We start from the raw sequence: 17387 nt of genomic DNA, 5'->3' as shown, positions 1-17387 counted from the left end.
ACTAGAAAAATTCAGTTAAAGGGTTAGTTCAACCAAAAAATTAAAACAATTTCATAATTTACTCTTTAAACCTGTAAGACTTTAGTTCATCTTCGAAAACACAAATGAAGATTTGTTTTTTTTATGAATTAACTTTTTGAAGTGTTAAATTGGTAGTTAAATTGGCGTGGACTGTCAATGGAGGGACAGAAATATCTAAAATTTCATTAAAATATCATAATTTATGTTTCAAAGATGAACGAAAGTTTTATGGGTTTGGAACAACTTACGGTTGAGTAATTAATGACATAATTTTAATTTTTGGGTGAACCGTCCCTTTAAAATATAGCTGTGATTTTTGTCTCTCACAGTGGCAGTGAAGAAGAAGTGTCCAGAGGAGTTTTGGGGTTTGCAGTGAATTCTGAGATGGGGGAACTGAGATGGCTTGGAAAAAAAAAAGGAAATTTTTGAAATTTAAAGTATGTTCCTTACTTGATTTTTATTCAAATGTGTTACATACATATTCACGTTTTAGACATCGTATAAAGATTTTCTTCAAATGTTACGTGTGTATTTTCTTGTATTGAAATTATGGAGGGTAAAATATATTTTCAAAAATGCCCAAAAAATGTATTTGTAGAAAATGTATTTATGTCAATGTATTTTGACAAATATTTGAGCAAATATATTTTTTGGCCATTTTTGGTATATTTTGAAAAACCCTCTACAATTGTTTTGAGCAAATGAGGCCAGAAATTAGATTGGTACTGCATGTCCGCCCATAAAATATTCATTAAGATTAAAATTACCAACCGGTTACCAACACACAACTATTGATTCACGACGAATCCAGGAATTTCACTTTCCAGTGGCCACGACGAAAGATTCGTAATGTGATTATGTTGCCTTACGTAATGGTCACATAATTTGGCTAGCTGGGTAAGCGCTAAAGAGTATTAACTAGGGCTGTCGATTTAACGTGTTAATAACGTGCAATTAATTTAGTAAAAAATAACGCATAAAAAAAATTAACGCAATTAATCGCAATACCTGTTTGCACATGACGTCACGTCACTACGTTGCTGTGGTGCGAAATGCAGATGGAGGGCAGGAAGTGATTTTCTACATAGGATTATTGGCATACAAGCACTATCACAAACTCAAAATGCCTATGTTTTGCATAGTTTACGGTTGCTCAAATCAACCAAACCGAGAAACCACAAGGAGCTTTTTATCGTGGAGCTTTTTATTGTTGTTGTTCACAAGTGGGAAAATGCAAGAAATTGACTGAAAAACGCTGGACAAACTTCGTCTAAGGTAAGTTAATACAACTTATGTAGCTATGTTTATGTAACATTAGCTGTTTCCATACTTCGTAAAGTAAAAGAAATAGTTTTTTCTTTTCTTTGTTTGAGTTTGTACCCCTGTAACAGAACAAAAATACGTAATGATATCAAAGCAAATTACAAAGCCTTCACAGGCGAATGTAAATAACTTACCCTGCCATGCAATTGCAATGAGCTGCAATGACTTCTCCGTCTTGTTTCGCGATGATTAATGTTTTTAGTGGCGTTTCGGCGGACCTTTGAGAGTGGTTAACCTAATCACATAAACAACCGCAACGCTAACATCGAGAGGTGCCGCAGTGTTTAATGTTTTTTGCTAGGTTAATCCACAGGACAAAAAAGTTGTATGCCTACATACATATGCTTTCATTTGTGTTCTGGAGTAGAAGGATGTCTGGAGGACAAGGTAGTTGCTTATATCTACTGCCTCGATGGCAGGCAAGTATTCAGTTGAAAAATCGCTCCTTTTCAAAACATAAGGATCAAGTCCAACATATGTTGTGATTTTCTGTTTATTCCTTTCTCTCATAATATCGTCTAAACTAGTAAAGTATGGACTTTCCTCCATCTTGTCCATTGTGCTTTTCACTTCCTGCCCTGAATCTGAATTTCACATAAGAATCACGTGGCTGCAAACAAGCTATGTATTAAATTATATTTAATTTGACACAGTAACCTAAACATGTTATGTTTATGACGCAACACACCCAAGACGCTACACAAGCATGTCTGACGCAGGTGTACATTGATGGGTCCTTAAACAAGCCCTCATAATAATTCTCAGACTGATTGACAAATTCACTTGTGAAATGGATTGCTGTGAACTGAATGCCAATGATCAATAATATGGTAGTAAACAATACATTGTATTCTAAAGCCGCTTTTTGTATTGTCTGATCAATGATTAACACTTCTGCCACAAGAATGTAACGGATTTTAATTATCTGAATATTTTTTTCATTTTATGTGTATATATGTATACTTATTTCATCATATATATTTATATATATTTCATCATTATATATATTTGTTTTAATATTTAAAGATAACTCCATTATTTCATCATTATATATTGAATTATTGTTATATGAGGGGCTTTCCCAGCAAATATTTGTATATGCGATTTAAATGCGATTAATCATGATTAATTAATCAGGTCACCATGTAATTGATTCAATTAAAAAATGTAATCGATTGACAGCCCTAGTATTAACTTTTATTAAGTCTTGAATATTCCCTTTTGAATATGCATTGCATATTGTATCATTTATAGCCTTTTGAACTCTGTATCATTTATAGCCTTTTTCTTTTAGTTTATTTCTTATGCTTTCAGTTGTTCATGTTATATTGATTAAAGCAAATATAAAATAATATAATAAAAAACGGGCTCTTATCATTGGTAACGGCTGTCGGTGGTTAACTAGCATTTTACTACATAGACATCATATAGATAGACACCCTATCGACTGCTTCTGCCTACTGGCGCTGACGAGCCGCGGCGCCGCCATCTTAGACCGGTCACCCGCTCCACTCAGTGTAATCTGTATGGCAGGTGCAATGAACTGTCAGCGCATTTAATTAATCATACCTCACTGAATATCGAACTGATTTTCACGCTGAGTTTTTTTGCTGCAAAGGTCATTCATGTAGCTATGATACAGGACACATGGTTCGGCGTATTTTAATATTCATAGTAGGCTTAACAGTAATATAATATTCTAATATAAGATATAAAGTGACCAGACGTCCAAAATCAAAATATGTGATGTAGGATATAAGGTATTTTATAAATCACACACTATAAATTTGATAAAGAATCAGAAACAGATAGTTGCAGTAAAGTAACATATTTTAATAAGTTGAAGAAACTATTTATAATGATTTGTGACACACTCTCTCTCTCTCTCTCTCTCTCTCTCTCACAAACAAACAAACAAACAAGCGCGCACACACACAAACACGAATACACTGTCTCTCACACACACACACACACAAACAATCTCTCTCTCACACACACAAACACACACTCTCTCTCTCTCACACACACACACACACACACACACACACACACACACACACACACACACACACACACACACACACACACACACTCTCACTCCCTCACACACACTCTCACACACACACACACACACACACACACACACACACACACACACACACACACACAAGATTCAAGATTGAAATAGCTTTATTGGCATGGTAAAATAAATCTTTACATTGCCAAAGCATTCATAACACTATACAATACAAATAAGTAAAATTATAAAATAAATAAATAAATACAAATAAAGTAGTTTCTTTTTTTTTTTTACATGGAAATAAACATTGCAATAAAAAAAGTTTAATTTTCTAATAGTTATAATAGTGTCTCTAGGCGTATGGTTGGTAGCTCTGTCCTGCAGGAGGCTCTTTCTTCGTGACAGGACCTCACGTACCTGGCAGCCAGGCTTGAGCTCGCTGGGCTTTCTCCTAGCAGGAGTGGGAGTTTGTCCATATTTGATTTTTGGTGGAAGTCTTTCTGGTAGGTTGTAAAAAGGGGATAGAAAGTGTCCCTAATATTTGTATAATTGGGGCAGGATGTCAAAAAGTGTAGTTCTGTTTCCACTTGGTTCTCTGTGCAGTGAGGACACAGTCGCTCTTCCTTCGGCAGCCAGGTCTGTCTGTGTCTGCCTGTCTCTATGCTCAGTGTGTGTTCACTGAGTCTGTACATGCTCAGGACTTTCCTCAGTTTAGGGTCGCTTACTTTACTCAGGTATCCTGCCAATTCATATTTTCTGTTTAGGGCCAAATAGCATTCCAATTTACTCTGTTTGGCTGTTGCGTCTGTCCAATGTTTGAGGTATTTCTCTTTTTGTGTTTTAATTATTTGGTTTGGTCTGGCTATGTTTTTATTGTCAGTTTGTGATGTCAGCTCTAAGACCAATCGGCCGAGGGCGTTTTTCTCTGGCTTCAGCTCTTGGTAGGACAGGGCTTTGTCGCTATTTTTTAAGTGGGCATGGAATTTAATGGCTCTTTTTTGAATCGTTATTACAAGGGGGTATAATCCTAATTCTGCTCTACAGGCATTATTTGGGGTTTTGCGCTGAACTCGTAGCATGATTTTGCACAGCTCGGTCTGCAGAGTCTCTATTGGGTGTTTGTCCCATTTAGTGAACTCTTGGTCTGTGAGTGGACCCCAGACTTCACACCTGTACAGCGCGATGGGCTCTATTACAGTTTTTATTATTTTTAGCCAGATTCTGATTGGGATGTCAATTTGGATATTTCTCTTAATAGCATAAAAAGCTCTCCGTGCCTTGTCTCAAGTTGTTTACAGCTTTTTTTTAATTTCCTGTGTTGCTAATATTTATGTCAAGGTAAGTGTAGTCCTGCGTGTGTTCGAGGAGCATGTTGTTCAATTTAAAACTATGATATTGGTCTTGGCGGCTGGGTCTTTTTTGGAAAATCATTATTTTTGTCTTTTTGGGGTTAACTGACAGGGCCCATGACTGACAGAAGCTGTGCAGGAGGTCTAGATGCTGCTGTAGACCCTCTTTAGTGGGAGACAGCAGCACCAGATCATCAGCAATAAGAAGGCATCTGACTTCAGTGTCCAGTAGAGTAAGGCCAGGTGCTGTAGACTGATCCAGAGCCCTCGCTAGCTCATTTATGTATATATTGAACAGCGTGGGACTTAAGCTGCAGCCCTGTCTCACTCCACGACTCTGGGGGAGGAATTCTGTGTGTTTGTTACCAATTTTAACAGCAAATTTGTTGTTTTTCTCTCTCTCACACACACACTCTCTCACACACACACTCTCTCTCACTCTCTCACACACACACTCTCTCTCACACACACACACACACACACACACACACACACACACACATGTTGTGTTTCCATGTTTTATGGGGACTTTCCATAGACAAAATGGTTTTTATACTGTACAAACTTTATATTCTATCCCCTAAACCTAACCCTACCCCTAAACCTAACCCTCACAGAAAACATTCTGCATTTTTACATTTTCAAAAAACATAATTTAGTATGATTTATAAGCTGTTTTCCTCATGGGGACCGACAAAATGTCCCCACAAGGTCAAAAAGTTCGGGTTTTACTATCCTTATGGGGACATTTGGTCCCCACAAAGTGATAAATACACGCTCACACACACACACACACACACACACACACACACACACACACACACACACACACACACACACACACTCACTCACTCACTCTCTCACACACACTCACTCACACTCTCTCTCTCTCTCTCTCTCTCTCTCTCTCTCTCTCTCTCTCTCTCTCTCACACACACACACACACACACACACACACCTAGCTAACGTTAGCTGGCTACGATTTCAGTACAGTAATATCAAAGATCCTTGCTCCTTCTCAATTATCTGGTAATATTCTATTCACAAAATACAACCAATAGTATGGTAATGTTAAAACTTACTTGTGAAAAGTAATCCCCCGGGCCCTATTTGCGATGGTCCGCCGATTAGAACAGGAAAATGCTCCACAGTGCTCTGGCATCTTAACTGCTGCCGCGCAACGAAACTAGGAGTACGACCGGTTTAAGATGGCGGCCGTATTTCTCAGTGCGCAGCGGCCAATAGGGCATCTAGTCTCTATATAATATCTATGTTTTACTACAGATGCTGATGCTATTAAAAAAATAAATGAATGCATAGAGCGGTAAACTGATACCTTCCGGTCGTAAAATCGTCCGTAACTTCTCTTTTAAAACAGCATTATCATAGTAAACTGCACAAACATTTTCTTCCACAAAATAAAAAATGAGCGGGCAGGCGGTTAATTCATTAAATAATGAGCCGTTTCCTCAAAAAAGCGGCTTATACAGAGTTGTTAAGCATCTCCTCCGTAGACTTCCATTCTAAAGAACGGCCTCCTATATCCTCGCCAGTGTTCCGCCCAACTGGTGGATTCCAATCAGAAGAGCTTTGGTTTGCGTTGGACACAGGCGTATGTATTGTCGTGAATCTAAGAACGGCAGGGATACGGGCAGCGCTGGCCCAATGGAATTGAACAGATTGTACCACAACAGACAGGAAGGGGTCAGATTGTCTCCCACGTAATGAATTAATTAACGAATAGATACAAAAGTGCATATCTATCTGGCTGTACCAAAATTAAACATATTTATGAAATATTTTGTTAATTTGTAAATCGACCTTAACGGTGAATATCGCTAAACTGACCTAGTCGGGGGCTCATACTCCCCTATTTTTCAACAGCAACACATGGCTGAAGTGACAAGCGCATCAAAGGGACATAATATAGCCTATAATAATAAAACGTTTATTGTAATTTTGCATTGAAAACATGTCTGTTACATTTTCATCCGCCCGTCCTAGGGGGAAAGGAGAGGTCACTCAACAAACCATACAAAAGGTAGATTTCATTTGTGTGTTTGGACGGTATTTAATTGTGAATATTGAGCATCAGCGATCAACAGCGAGTCATAAACAAACGCACAATTCGACAGAGAAATAGTGTAACAGTGCGCGCGTTATCTCACCCTCAAGACTTTGTAATGCGGCTGTACGCTCCATCAAATATGAGCTGTATATTTGATATATTCCGTTACGTTTTTAAAACTCTTATGTTTATTTTTATTAAAAAAAATTAAATAAAGGAGGACCCTTGTTTTCGCAGCGCCTAAAATGTAGCATACTATAATTGAGATTTTACCTAGCTAAATGCAATGAACACAAGTGATTATAATACAATATTAGGCTACAGTTTGAGCTCAGTCACAGTACAACACATGTCCGTTACAGCACATAGATATTTGTGCCGTTAGATTTTTATCAGTTACAGTAAAATCAGTATTGCGGCGGTATACAATTTCGCCTGATTTGGAAATAATGTTTAAAACTTCATCACAAACTGTAATTCTTCTTTGTTTACATAATGCCCTATTAATAGATTTACTATTTTAGGTGTGTTTTTGTTTTAAATAATAATAAATAAATAAAATCAAATTTAAATAGTATTTGTAGTAATTTATTTTTTAGAGATGATATTTTAATGTAATTTAGGCTGATCAGGGCTGGTTTTAGGACCCTAAGCAGATTTTCAAAATGGGGCCCCTCTACCTGCAAGTACACCTATCCAAACACACCCAACATCAGCAAAGTTTAAATTGTGCTAATACACATGTAAATTTATTAAAAGTATAAAGTTTAAAAATTCAGAACATTCAACTGTAGTTTATCAACACAGGTATAACTATTTCAGAAGTAAAAAAAAAACTTTTTTTAAACAAACACATGATATGCACACATTACTAAATATATTGAATTAATTTTTGTGCAAATGAATAATTAAATTGCCAAATTTAGGTATGATAGGCTACAGTCGATGATATTTACACATACTGTGCGTTCAGACCAGAGGCGGCGAGAGTATCAAAATTTGCTCTGGCTGCCCTGCCAACAACGCTATCGAAAATTCGTGGATGCTCTGACGTATTTGAAATAGGCGGCAATGTTCGTTGAGGATACTTGGTTTTGTGAACTATATTTAAAGGGGCCACAAAACATCCAGACATGTCGACTGGTATCTTTTTGACGACATATCACAAGTATCGTATATCCTCATGAAATATTTCAATATATTATTATATAATATTATATAAATCATAATATCTACTTCATCAACTCACCTGGCACACCAACAATTTCAGACACCTTTGTCCACTCATCGTTTTTTTATTTTATTTATATACCTGTAAGCAAAGAGGGACAGATCAGATCAAAACCCGCCACGGCAATAATAATTTATCTTCCATTTTGTATTCGGAACTAATGTTTGGTGGGAACCAAAGTTTACACGGTTGTGTTCTCTATACTTCGCTAGATACTCCAATAGGTTGCCGCCAAACCGCGTCAAAGCTCATTACCATAATGTTGGCTGCACTTGAACTTTCCTCTGATGCCCACACCGCCCAAGACTCGCCGCCTAGAGACGCTGGCTGTCATAGAAAATTAATGACTTCCGGTCGATTTTACGCTCTCGCCTCCTCTGGTCTGAACGCACGGTTACTGTAAATACTGGCATAAGCTATTTGCACCCTGGTGCATAATAAAACAGTATTTAATCTAATGACATTAGTTTATGTCGTATAAGTATTGTGATGAAACTTCACTAAATCGCTGGCAATGGGAAGAACGCACCTGATGTGTCAGGTTATGGAAGCTCATAAATGCTGCCTTTAAATAGCAAGCGCAGCTTGAGAGAGAGAGAGAGAGAGAGAGAGGTCTCTTCAGGTCCAGCAAATGGGTAACCGAGTCACCGCCATGACCCCTCGCTTTCCGCCGGCTTTTTATGCCAAGCCGCTGGAAAAAGCCACCGTCCACGCGTTCCAGACTGGTAAAGGCGTGGGTGTGCCTGTTTCCTCCATTCAGGGAAACAAAGACGTTCCCTGTCATGTCAGTCACTTCGACGCTGCATCAGTAGCTTATGCTGTGGCAAATGTATACCATCACACTGTGCTACTGATGAATTCTTACAATCCAATGCACTAGCCAGTAGGGTAATTAAAAAGGCATTGGCATAGTCTACCCTTCTTATTGATCAAAAGGTAGGAAAGGAGAGAAACGTCAATAACCACTTATGGTTAGGAAGTATAACAATATTCCTAGCAATACTGCTAGCGATTTTCGGTTAAAGCTGGAACTTTGCTAATTTTTGTGTGTAGTTTTTTTACTTGTGCAACCGCAACAGGGTTTGAAAACTTTGGAATGCAGGGCCGAATCTAGTGGGCTGTTAAGGTTATTAAAACTTAACATTGTGGATCGTGGGCTATTTCAGACCTCTGGATTTATATATACATATATAGGTGGGGGTATCCACTGAATGTGCTTTCGTGCTTTCTGAAATTATCAACAGAGCTTTTGCCATGAACTTTAACACACAATCATGGTGTGTGCAGAAAACATTAATGTTTGTTTATAGAGAAATGCTCAAAAATCATGTGACTGAATAATTCATTAATTACTGGATGAACGACAGCGGACCAATCATAACAACTGAATTGTTGCCCTGGTCATTCTGAAATTCTGGTGTCCTGAAAATCCAGAGCCTGCATATAGCTTGCAGAGCAAATAAGTTAAACACAAACTTGCACTTTTTCCCGAAGAGCAGGGTTATTTATACTTTTAAAGAATATCTTATTGATCCACACCACAAAGTTATGATGGAGGAATGCACACACACACACACACACACACACACATAGTGCTCCCTGAACCGTGTGACGTGCTGTCATTTCCACTCATGAAACGAGTTATTAAAGTGTTTTGTCTGCGTGTGCTAAACCGCAAGTATTTTATTAATAAAAGAGTCACACAGTCGCTACAATTTCCCGGGAAGTGACATTTTTGTTCTTTATCCACACATTGTTTTTGCGATTATTCAGATTTTTCACGTAAATTAAATTCACAACTTGGATGGAAACATAGCTACTGCTTGTGTCTGATTTGCTGTTTGTTCAAAATGCATGAAGCGCGAGCTGGAATTGGTCTTGTGTCTCATGGAAGAAGTGCGTGCAAAGAGTTGTCACTCTTTTATTTTGGGAACACAAGGGAATTTATCTGTAATATGTAAGCTATCTATATTTAAATGTATGATTGCAAATGGGGCCATTGGAGATGGTAAATGTATGTATTTTGGGAGGTGGATAAAAAATATTTTTTGATAACTTTTTTTAATTTAGTTTAAAGTGCAATTTGAATGTAGAAATGTCTGAAAGTCTTTTGTGTTTCAATTTATGAATAACATTTTTAAAACAAAATCAATAAAGCAAAAAAATTCACTGACCCTTGGCAGGTGGGTTGACGATGTAATCGGATATCGCAATATTCTTTAAGGCAATCATCGCTAAAATATTTTTTACATATCGCCCAGCCCGAACACTGATGCCTCATGCCCCTTTCTAAAGGCTGTGAGCACCATACAGAGGGTGCCTGCAGCTTTAGGGGGCTGTGTACAACCCCCCAAAAATAGTAGTAAGTAAATGGTGCAACTGTAAATACTTGAAAAATTGAGACCTAGATATCCCAAATTACTGTTATATTTAAAAAAAAATTCAAAGCTCCGTTTTCATAAAGGTCACCAAGTGTAGCAACACCATCCATCCATTCTTCTCAGCAAAAGGAGGACTTGTTAATACATCATTGGGTGTTCAGCCATTTGCTTGAGGAAACATTTAGTTATTACTAATGGTTCCAGGGCAAGACAGCCTTGCCAGTTTCCCCTACCTAGAGAATGTTTTAAAAAAAAAAAAGTATTAATTCATTAGTTTGCACTGCCGCTAATGGTTGTTTATAAAGTCATTTTATCCATTCAATGAAAGTGTTCCCAAATCTGTACATTTCCAAAATTGATAGTCCCATTCCACCCTATCAAAAGCCTTCTAGGCATCAAGTGAGATGGCAGTGATCTGGTTCTGATCATTCAGTACTGACCACATAATATTTATATAACATCATTTGATCTATGTATATATAATAGATGTAATTACTCTCTTATTCGATTAGCCAGAATTTTTCAGTAGACAATATTTTTACATCTAACTGGATCAGGGAAATTGGACAATAACTTTTATATTCATTTTGGTCTTTATCTTTTTTAAGATCGAGACTAATCAGGGCTTGTGTCGTGGTTGGTGGTAGTTCACCTTTCTTTAATGACGAATTCTAACATAAGTGGAGCCAGTTATGTGACATAAGATCAAAAAAATTCTGTGGTGAAACCATCTGGCTTACCTGTTGGCAAGGCTTTAATTATCTCAACAAGGTTATGAGTTAATATATGAGTCAAGAAAGTCTTTTTAATCACTCGTCAATTTAGGGAGTTCTAATGGCTCTACAAAGTTGCTAATATCCTTATCAGTAGGCATGGACGTGGAGCTATAAAGATCGGAACATAATTCTACTTATCAATGTGATGACTGCTGCTCTTGAACTAGCACTACAAATACATGCCCACCCCATGCCCTGCCAAGTTTTTCAGCTTCCTGTGTGCGTTTCTTGAAGGAACACAAAAATATTTACTCTTAAGAAAAGATTCCACCTTCCTTCTATTCATAGGGTGCCCCAGCCCATTAACATCCAATGTAGAGTGAAACATTTGACCTATATTAAGGTGTGACATATTGAAACACAAAGAAAATTGAGTACCCAAAGCTAAATTATATAGACCACTATCTAACATTAATATAACCTTAGAATCCTTAATAACCCACAGAACAGGAAAAAAAGTGCTTCAACCTCACGCATAACAGTCCCAACTGGGGTTCATCATTCAGAAATCCAACGGTTCATGTACGCTCACGAGATTTTCCCGTGACACGTTTTACCAGATTGCTTACCAGATATTTATATATATATATATATATATATATATATATATATATATATATATATATATATATATATATATATTCATACACTTGCGCCAAAAGTTTGGAATAATCTACAGATTTTGCTCTTATGGAAAAAGATTAGTACTTTTATTCACCAAAGTGGCATACAACTGATCACAATGCATAGTCAGGACATTGATAACAAAAAAGTACTATTACAATTTGAATTTTTTTTTTCAGAACTTCTTAAACTACTTCAAAGATTTTTCATCAAGAACCCCTCCATGTGCAACAATGACAGCTTTGCAGATCCTTGGCATTCTAGCTGTCAGTTTGTCCAGATACTGAAATTTCACCCCGTGCATCCTGTAGTACTTGCTATGGGTTTAACCCTCTGGGGTCTGAGGGTGTTTTGGGCCCATTTTCAGTTGCTTAAAAACACATTAATGGCTAAAGTCTGATAACACTGTATTCAGCACAAACTGAGCTACAATAATATGTGTGCAACATGTTTGTATTTTTTGAGAAAATAACGTTTATACATGGTTTTTAAAAAAATTTATAAATGTTAAGTAATTGAAATAAGGCCATATAACACATACTAAACATTTGTCCACAAGCCTTTTGAGAACTGGATCTTGTAGCCTAGAGTTTTTGCTACAAAATGATGTGAAAACCATCCTGATCGCTCATTCATACAAAACAATATAGTAATTTAACTTTTGTAAGACACTTTTAGTGTTAGAAAGGTCATATGAGAGGAGGTGTGAACTATCATGAATATATATTGTAATTCACACCTGAGGAGACAAGACCCCTCCCCTGGGCCTATCAATGAGGAATGTGACAGAAAGAGAATGAATATGAGGAGACTTAATGATCAAAATCAAGTTTGAAGTTAAACGTAATCTGACTATACATATTTCTTACATAAAGACTTTACTTAATTTTAGACCTACACTACCATTTAAAAGAAGTCTCTTCTGCTCACCAAGGCTGCATTTATTTGATCCAAAATACAGTAAAAACAGTGATATTTTGAACTATTTTTACAATTTAAAAGAACAGTTTTCTATTTGAATATATTGTAAAATGCAATTTGTGATTAAACTGAATTTTCAGCAACATTACCGGTACTGCAGTCTTCAGTGTCACATGATCCTTCAGAAATCTTTATAAGATGGTGATTTTCTAATATTGGCATATTTAAAGTGCATTTTACTCATTTAACCTGAACACATATTTGCAAGCACAAGCTTTGTTGATGATAATGAGGCAGCATAAACACTAGATAAAATATATTCTAAACATTTATATTATTTTTATATCATATTACATATCATATTTATATCATACAGCATACAATTTAAATACCTGCTTTAGCCAAAACAACATTTAAATGTAACTAAACTTGCTTATTAGGACATATTTCAAATGTCAATACTCTGAATCCTGGCTGGCAAGTCTTTAAACAGTCGCACTAATAAAACATGTAAAATATGTACGTGTTTATATAAAAATAGCATGTCAACTAAAGAAAACTAAATGACTTACTCGTCCAAAATTGTATCCTCGGCTGGATCAAGTCTCTCTTCAAAATACAAATGTTCATCTCAGTCCCGCTCTTTTTCTGAGGAAAATGTGAACTCTTCGTCACTATCCACAGGTTTTCTCACATGTGTATCGTGCTGTCTTTCAAATGCACAGAAATATGAATGTACTTGTTGTTTTTAAGATCGGGGGCGTTTACCATTTGCATTGATCGTCTCAGCACATTAACGTATGAATGGCGCGCTCTGCTGGTGGTTACAGATTATATTGCAGGAGAATATTTGTTTTAAATTTGAATTTTTTTTTGTTTTATATAAAAGTACACATTTTAAGCTTTCTTTAGACATATGTTTGTGTATTAAGTATTCGCGGAGTTTCAGTTAATTTTTGTGATGTGTTTCAAATATATGCTCGCAAACCCAGAGACTGCTTACAACTCTCCCTTTTTATTTTCTTTATTTTACAAAAGCACAAGATTTTATTGTTATTGTGAGTGTACACAAATAAAAGTAGACCCTTTATAGTCTCTAATGATGTCTTACACTTATCCGTATGCCCAAAAATGACGGAGAATTTTATGTTGTTTCCGCTGTAATGACGAAAAAATCCAGCAGGACGCGCCGGCGCGTCCGTTGACCCCAGAGGGTTAAGATCCATAACACACTTTTCCAATTATCTGTTGTCCAATGTCTGCGTTTCTTTGCCCACTCTAACCATTTCTTTTTGTTTTTCTGTTTCAAAAGTGGCTTTTTCGTTTCAATTCTTCACATAAGGCCTACACCCGAGTCTTCTCTTTACTGTTGTATATGAAACTGGTGTTGAGCATGTAGAATCAGTGAAGCTGTCAGCTGAGGACTTGTGAGGCGTCTATTTCTCAAACTAGAGACTCTGATCGGCAGCAAGCCCCTCCTCCACTCACGTACCTCCTCCCGCCACGTTTTGGTGTACGGTAGGGAACTCCTTCACCCCTGGCAGCGACCCCACCACTCCAGTTGGCCAGCAGTGAGCCCCTCCTCCCTTGCGGATGGTGGCGGTTCCTCCACGTCCAGGTGGCCGGTAGCAACTCCTCTGTCCCCCGATGGATGGCCTTTGGGGTGGATGGTAGTGGTGAGGACTCTACGATGGCACATCCTTCCTCCTTCCCAGTCTTCGGCACCAATGTAATGTGGTTCAATGGAAAGGAGGCATCAAAGTAATATTTTTAATAAACTTAAACACAAAGACACACAAACATAAACAAATACAGGGCAGCTGCCTGTAGCTCTCTCTCTCTCTCTCTCTCTCTCTCCCGAACTGTCGCATCTCGATGCACTTATCCCTCTCCTCGGTTGATTAGCCCGATTGGAGGCTGGGCATACGTAGTCACGGGCCGGACCTGTCCTCCACCTTGTCACATTAACCTTAACAACTTTGTTTTCATCCCCACTGAGATGCAGAGGTGTGCTGACATAATGAAGTTTTTCTCACAATTAAGTTTGTGTGTTACACATATAATGTGTGTTCACGTGTGTGAGAGCTTAAGAGAGGGGAAGGAAGAGTGCAAGGGTTTTTCCCAGAGATATTTCAGATAATATAGAAACTGTTGTATTGATCAAGTGTATCTAGCTTTGATACATCTCAAGCCTCAACGTGTATGTGTGTGTAAGTGCAGGGGAGACGAGGGAGTGTGAGGGCTCTTTTTAACCAAAATTTACATTTAACATTTTTTATTGATTCCTACAGTAAATAAAGAAAAGCACAACATACGTATACACATACATAGAATCAATATTTAAACCTCACAACCACCCATCCCAATCCCCAACCCCACTCTGACCCCAACAAACATCCCTGTGGTCACACATGAGTATATATACATACACACACACACACACACAAAGCAAACAAACAAATATATATGTAGTTATATAATAATTACACACATTTATACCTCCGCCTCTCTTTCCACCAAGCCTATACAATCTAGAGGAGGTCCAATAAAATCTATGTAAAATCTTGAATTGCCTAAGGCACACCCTTGCATCTCTAGATGCAGATCTTAGCCCACATTCCCTCCTCCAATACCAAGTTTGAATCTTTCTCCCATAATCTCTTGATAGAAGTTAAAGCTCCATCCCCCAGACTCTGAATTACACAAATGCCTCATGACCTTTTACAAAGCTGTAATCACCATTCCCAAAGTATATGCCACTTTAGGAGGATGTATGCTACTCCCAAAAATAGTACAGAGCAGGTGTTGCAGCTTTAAATACCTATAAAACTGAGATCTGGGAATCCCAAAATGTTTAACCAAATTTTTAAAAGATCGCAACACTCCACTCACCTATAGGTCACTGAGTGTAGTTACTCCCAACTCAATCCACTCTGATTAACAGAAAGGGGACTTATTAATATATAATTTTGGGTTCTTCCATATGATCAAGGCAACATATAATTAAATGTCTGAATTCAACACTCTGGACACTTTTGTCCATACCGAGTGCAAATGGAGAGAACGGGGTGTAACCCAACTTCTCTGGTTAGTTTGATAGAAAGGCTTTGCAGTGGCAAAATAGAGGCAAGAACTTCCTGTTCAATTCAAAACCAGGGAGGGGCTCTCTCAGGTGGAAGCAACCAATGAACCAAATGTCTGCGACTGAATGATGATAATAATAATATAAAATCTTGGATAGGCCTAGCCCACCATTGTCAATCAGCCTATGTAACTTATTGAAATGTTATCTGGGATGTTACCATTCCAAATGAAGGACATCACTATTCTATCAAATTGTGTGATATAAGAGAGGGGGACATTCACAGGGAGAGATTGTAGCAGGTAGTTAAATTTTGGAATACAAATAATTTGAATAATATTAACCTTCCCAATCATAGATAAATGTAATGAAGCCCTCCTGCCCACATCGCTCAAACCTTTTTATTAAGGGGTCAAAATTAACTCTAAATCAGACAAATTTTCTGGGAATAAAATACCCAAATACATAATGCCCTGTTTGGGCCACTGGAAGGTGCCCAGCTGAAAAACTGTTACTGGGCAGTACGCTGTCAGAGCAAAAGCTTTGGATTTAAACCAAATTAATCTGTATCCTGAGAACTTTAGAAAAGGAACAAATAATTCTGTTGAGGCAAGGCATAGATCTAGTAGGGTCAGAGACAAATAATAAAATATCATCCGTGGAAAGCAAAAGCTTTTGCACCATACCTCCCGCCACCACACCTGGAAAATCATCTTCCTTATTGCAGCTGCTAATGGTTCCAGTGCAAGACAGAAAAATAATGTGGAAAGAGGGCAACCCTGACGGGTGCCTCTGCCCAAAGTAAAAAAAAATCTGAAATGAATCAATTTGTTTGTACCTCCACTACCGGGTGTCTATAAAGTAATTTATTCATCCAAAAAAAGTACTCCCGAACCCGTATATTTCCCAAATCTTAAAAATGTAATCCCATTCTACCATATTTGCCTTTTCGTTGTCAAGTGAGATGGCAGCGTCCGGAGTCATTTGCCACTGACCACATGATATTGATGAAACCCCATAACTTTGTCATTACTTAACTTAATTGGTTAGCCAGAATTTAACGTGTATATTTTAAATATTTTAACATCTAGCTGGATCAGGAAATTGGATCTTTGTCCTTTTTAAGAATCAGACTGATTCGGGCTTGTGTCATGGTTGGCAGAAGCTTTCCATTCTTTAATGATTCCGTATAAACTTCTAGCAAAAATGGAGCCAGTTTTGTAGCATAAGATAAATATTCAGCGGCAAAGCCATCTGGCCCCAGAGCCTTGCCTGTAGGCATGTCCTTAATTACCTTGCCAAGCTCCTCCATGGTTATCTCAGAATCAAGAGAGTTTTTTTGCTCAGTCATCAGTTGAGGAAGTTCTAATGGTTCCACAAAGTTTCTAATATCTTCATCAGTAGATGATGATGCGGAACTATAAAGATCAAGATAGAATGCATCTGCGCCACCTGCTCTGTATTGTTTTTGGGAGTAGCATACACGCCCCCTAAAGTGGCAGATACTCTGAGAGAGGTGATACCTGCTTTTAGAAAAGGTCATGAGGCATCAGTGTATCACTCCCTGCTAAATTCTGTCCCCCTGAGTCTG

General features: G+C 37.6%; 1 protein-coding gene across 7 annotated transcripts in view; it reads left to right on the top strand.

Annotated features, from left to right (window-relative positions):
* Positions 1-6619: 6619 nt before the first annotated feature.
* LOC127628713 (calcium-responsive transactivator-like) overlaps positions 6620-17387 on the top strand; it is a 103400-nt gene continuing 92632 nt past the window's right edge. For 6 of the 7 annotated variants that reach the window (XM_052105534.1, XM_052105533.1, XM_052105532.1 and 3 more), the window contains exon 1: positions 6620-6754. In XM_052105534.1, coding sequence (XP_051961494.1) covers positions 6686-6754 — 69 coding nt within the window. In that variant the 5' untranslated portion in view covers positions 6620-6685. The remainder of the gene's footprint in view (positions 6755-17387) is intronic. The other variant, XM_052105536.1, reaches the window with a different exon arrangement.

The sequence above is a fragment of the Xyrauchen texanus genome, chromosome 35, assembly GCF_025860055.1.
Source record: "Xyrauchen texanus isolate HMW12.3.18 chromosome 35, RBS_HiC_50CHRs, whole genome shotgun sequence".
Lineage (NCBI taxonomy): Eukaryota > Metazoa > Chordata > Actinopteri > Cypriniformes > Catostomidae > Xyrauchen > Xyrauchen texanus.
The sequence above is the reverse complement of the archived record's forward strand: the minus strand, read 5'-3'. Positions and strand labels throughout refer to the sequence as shown.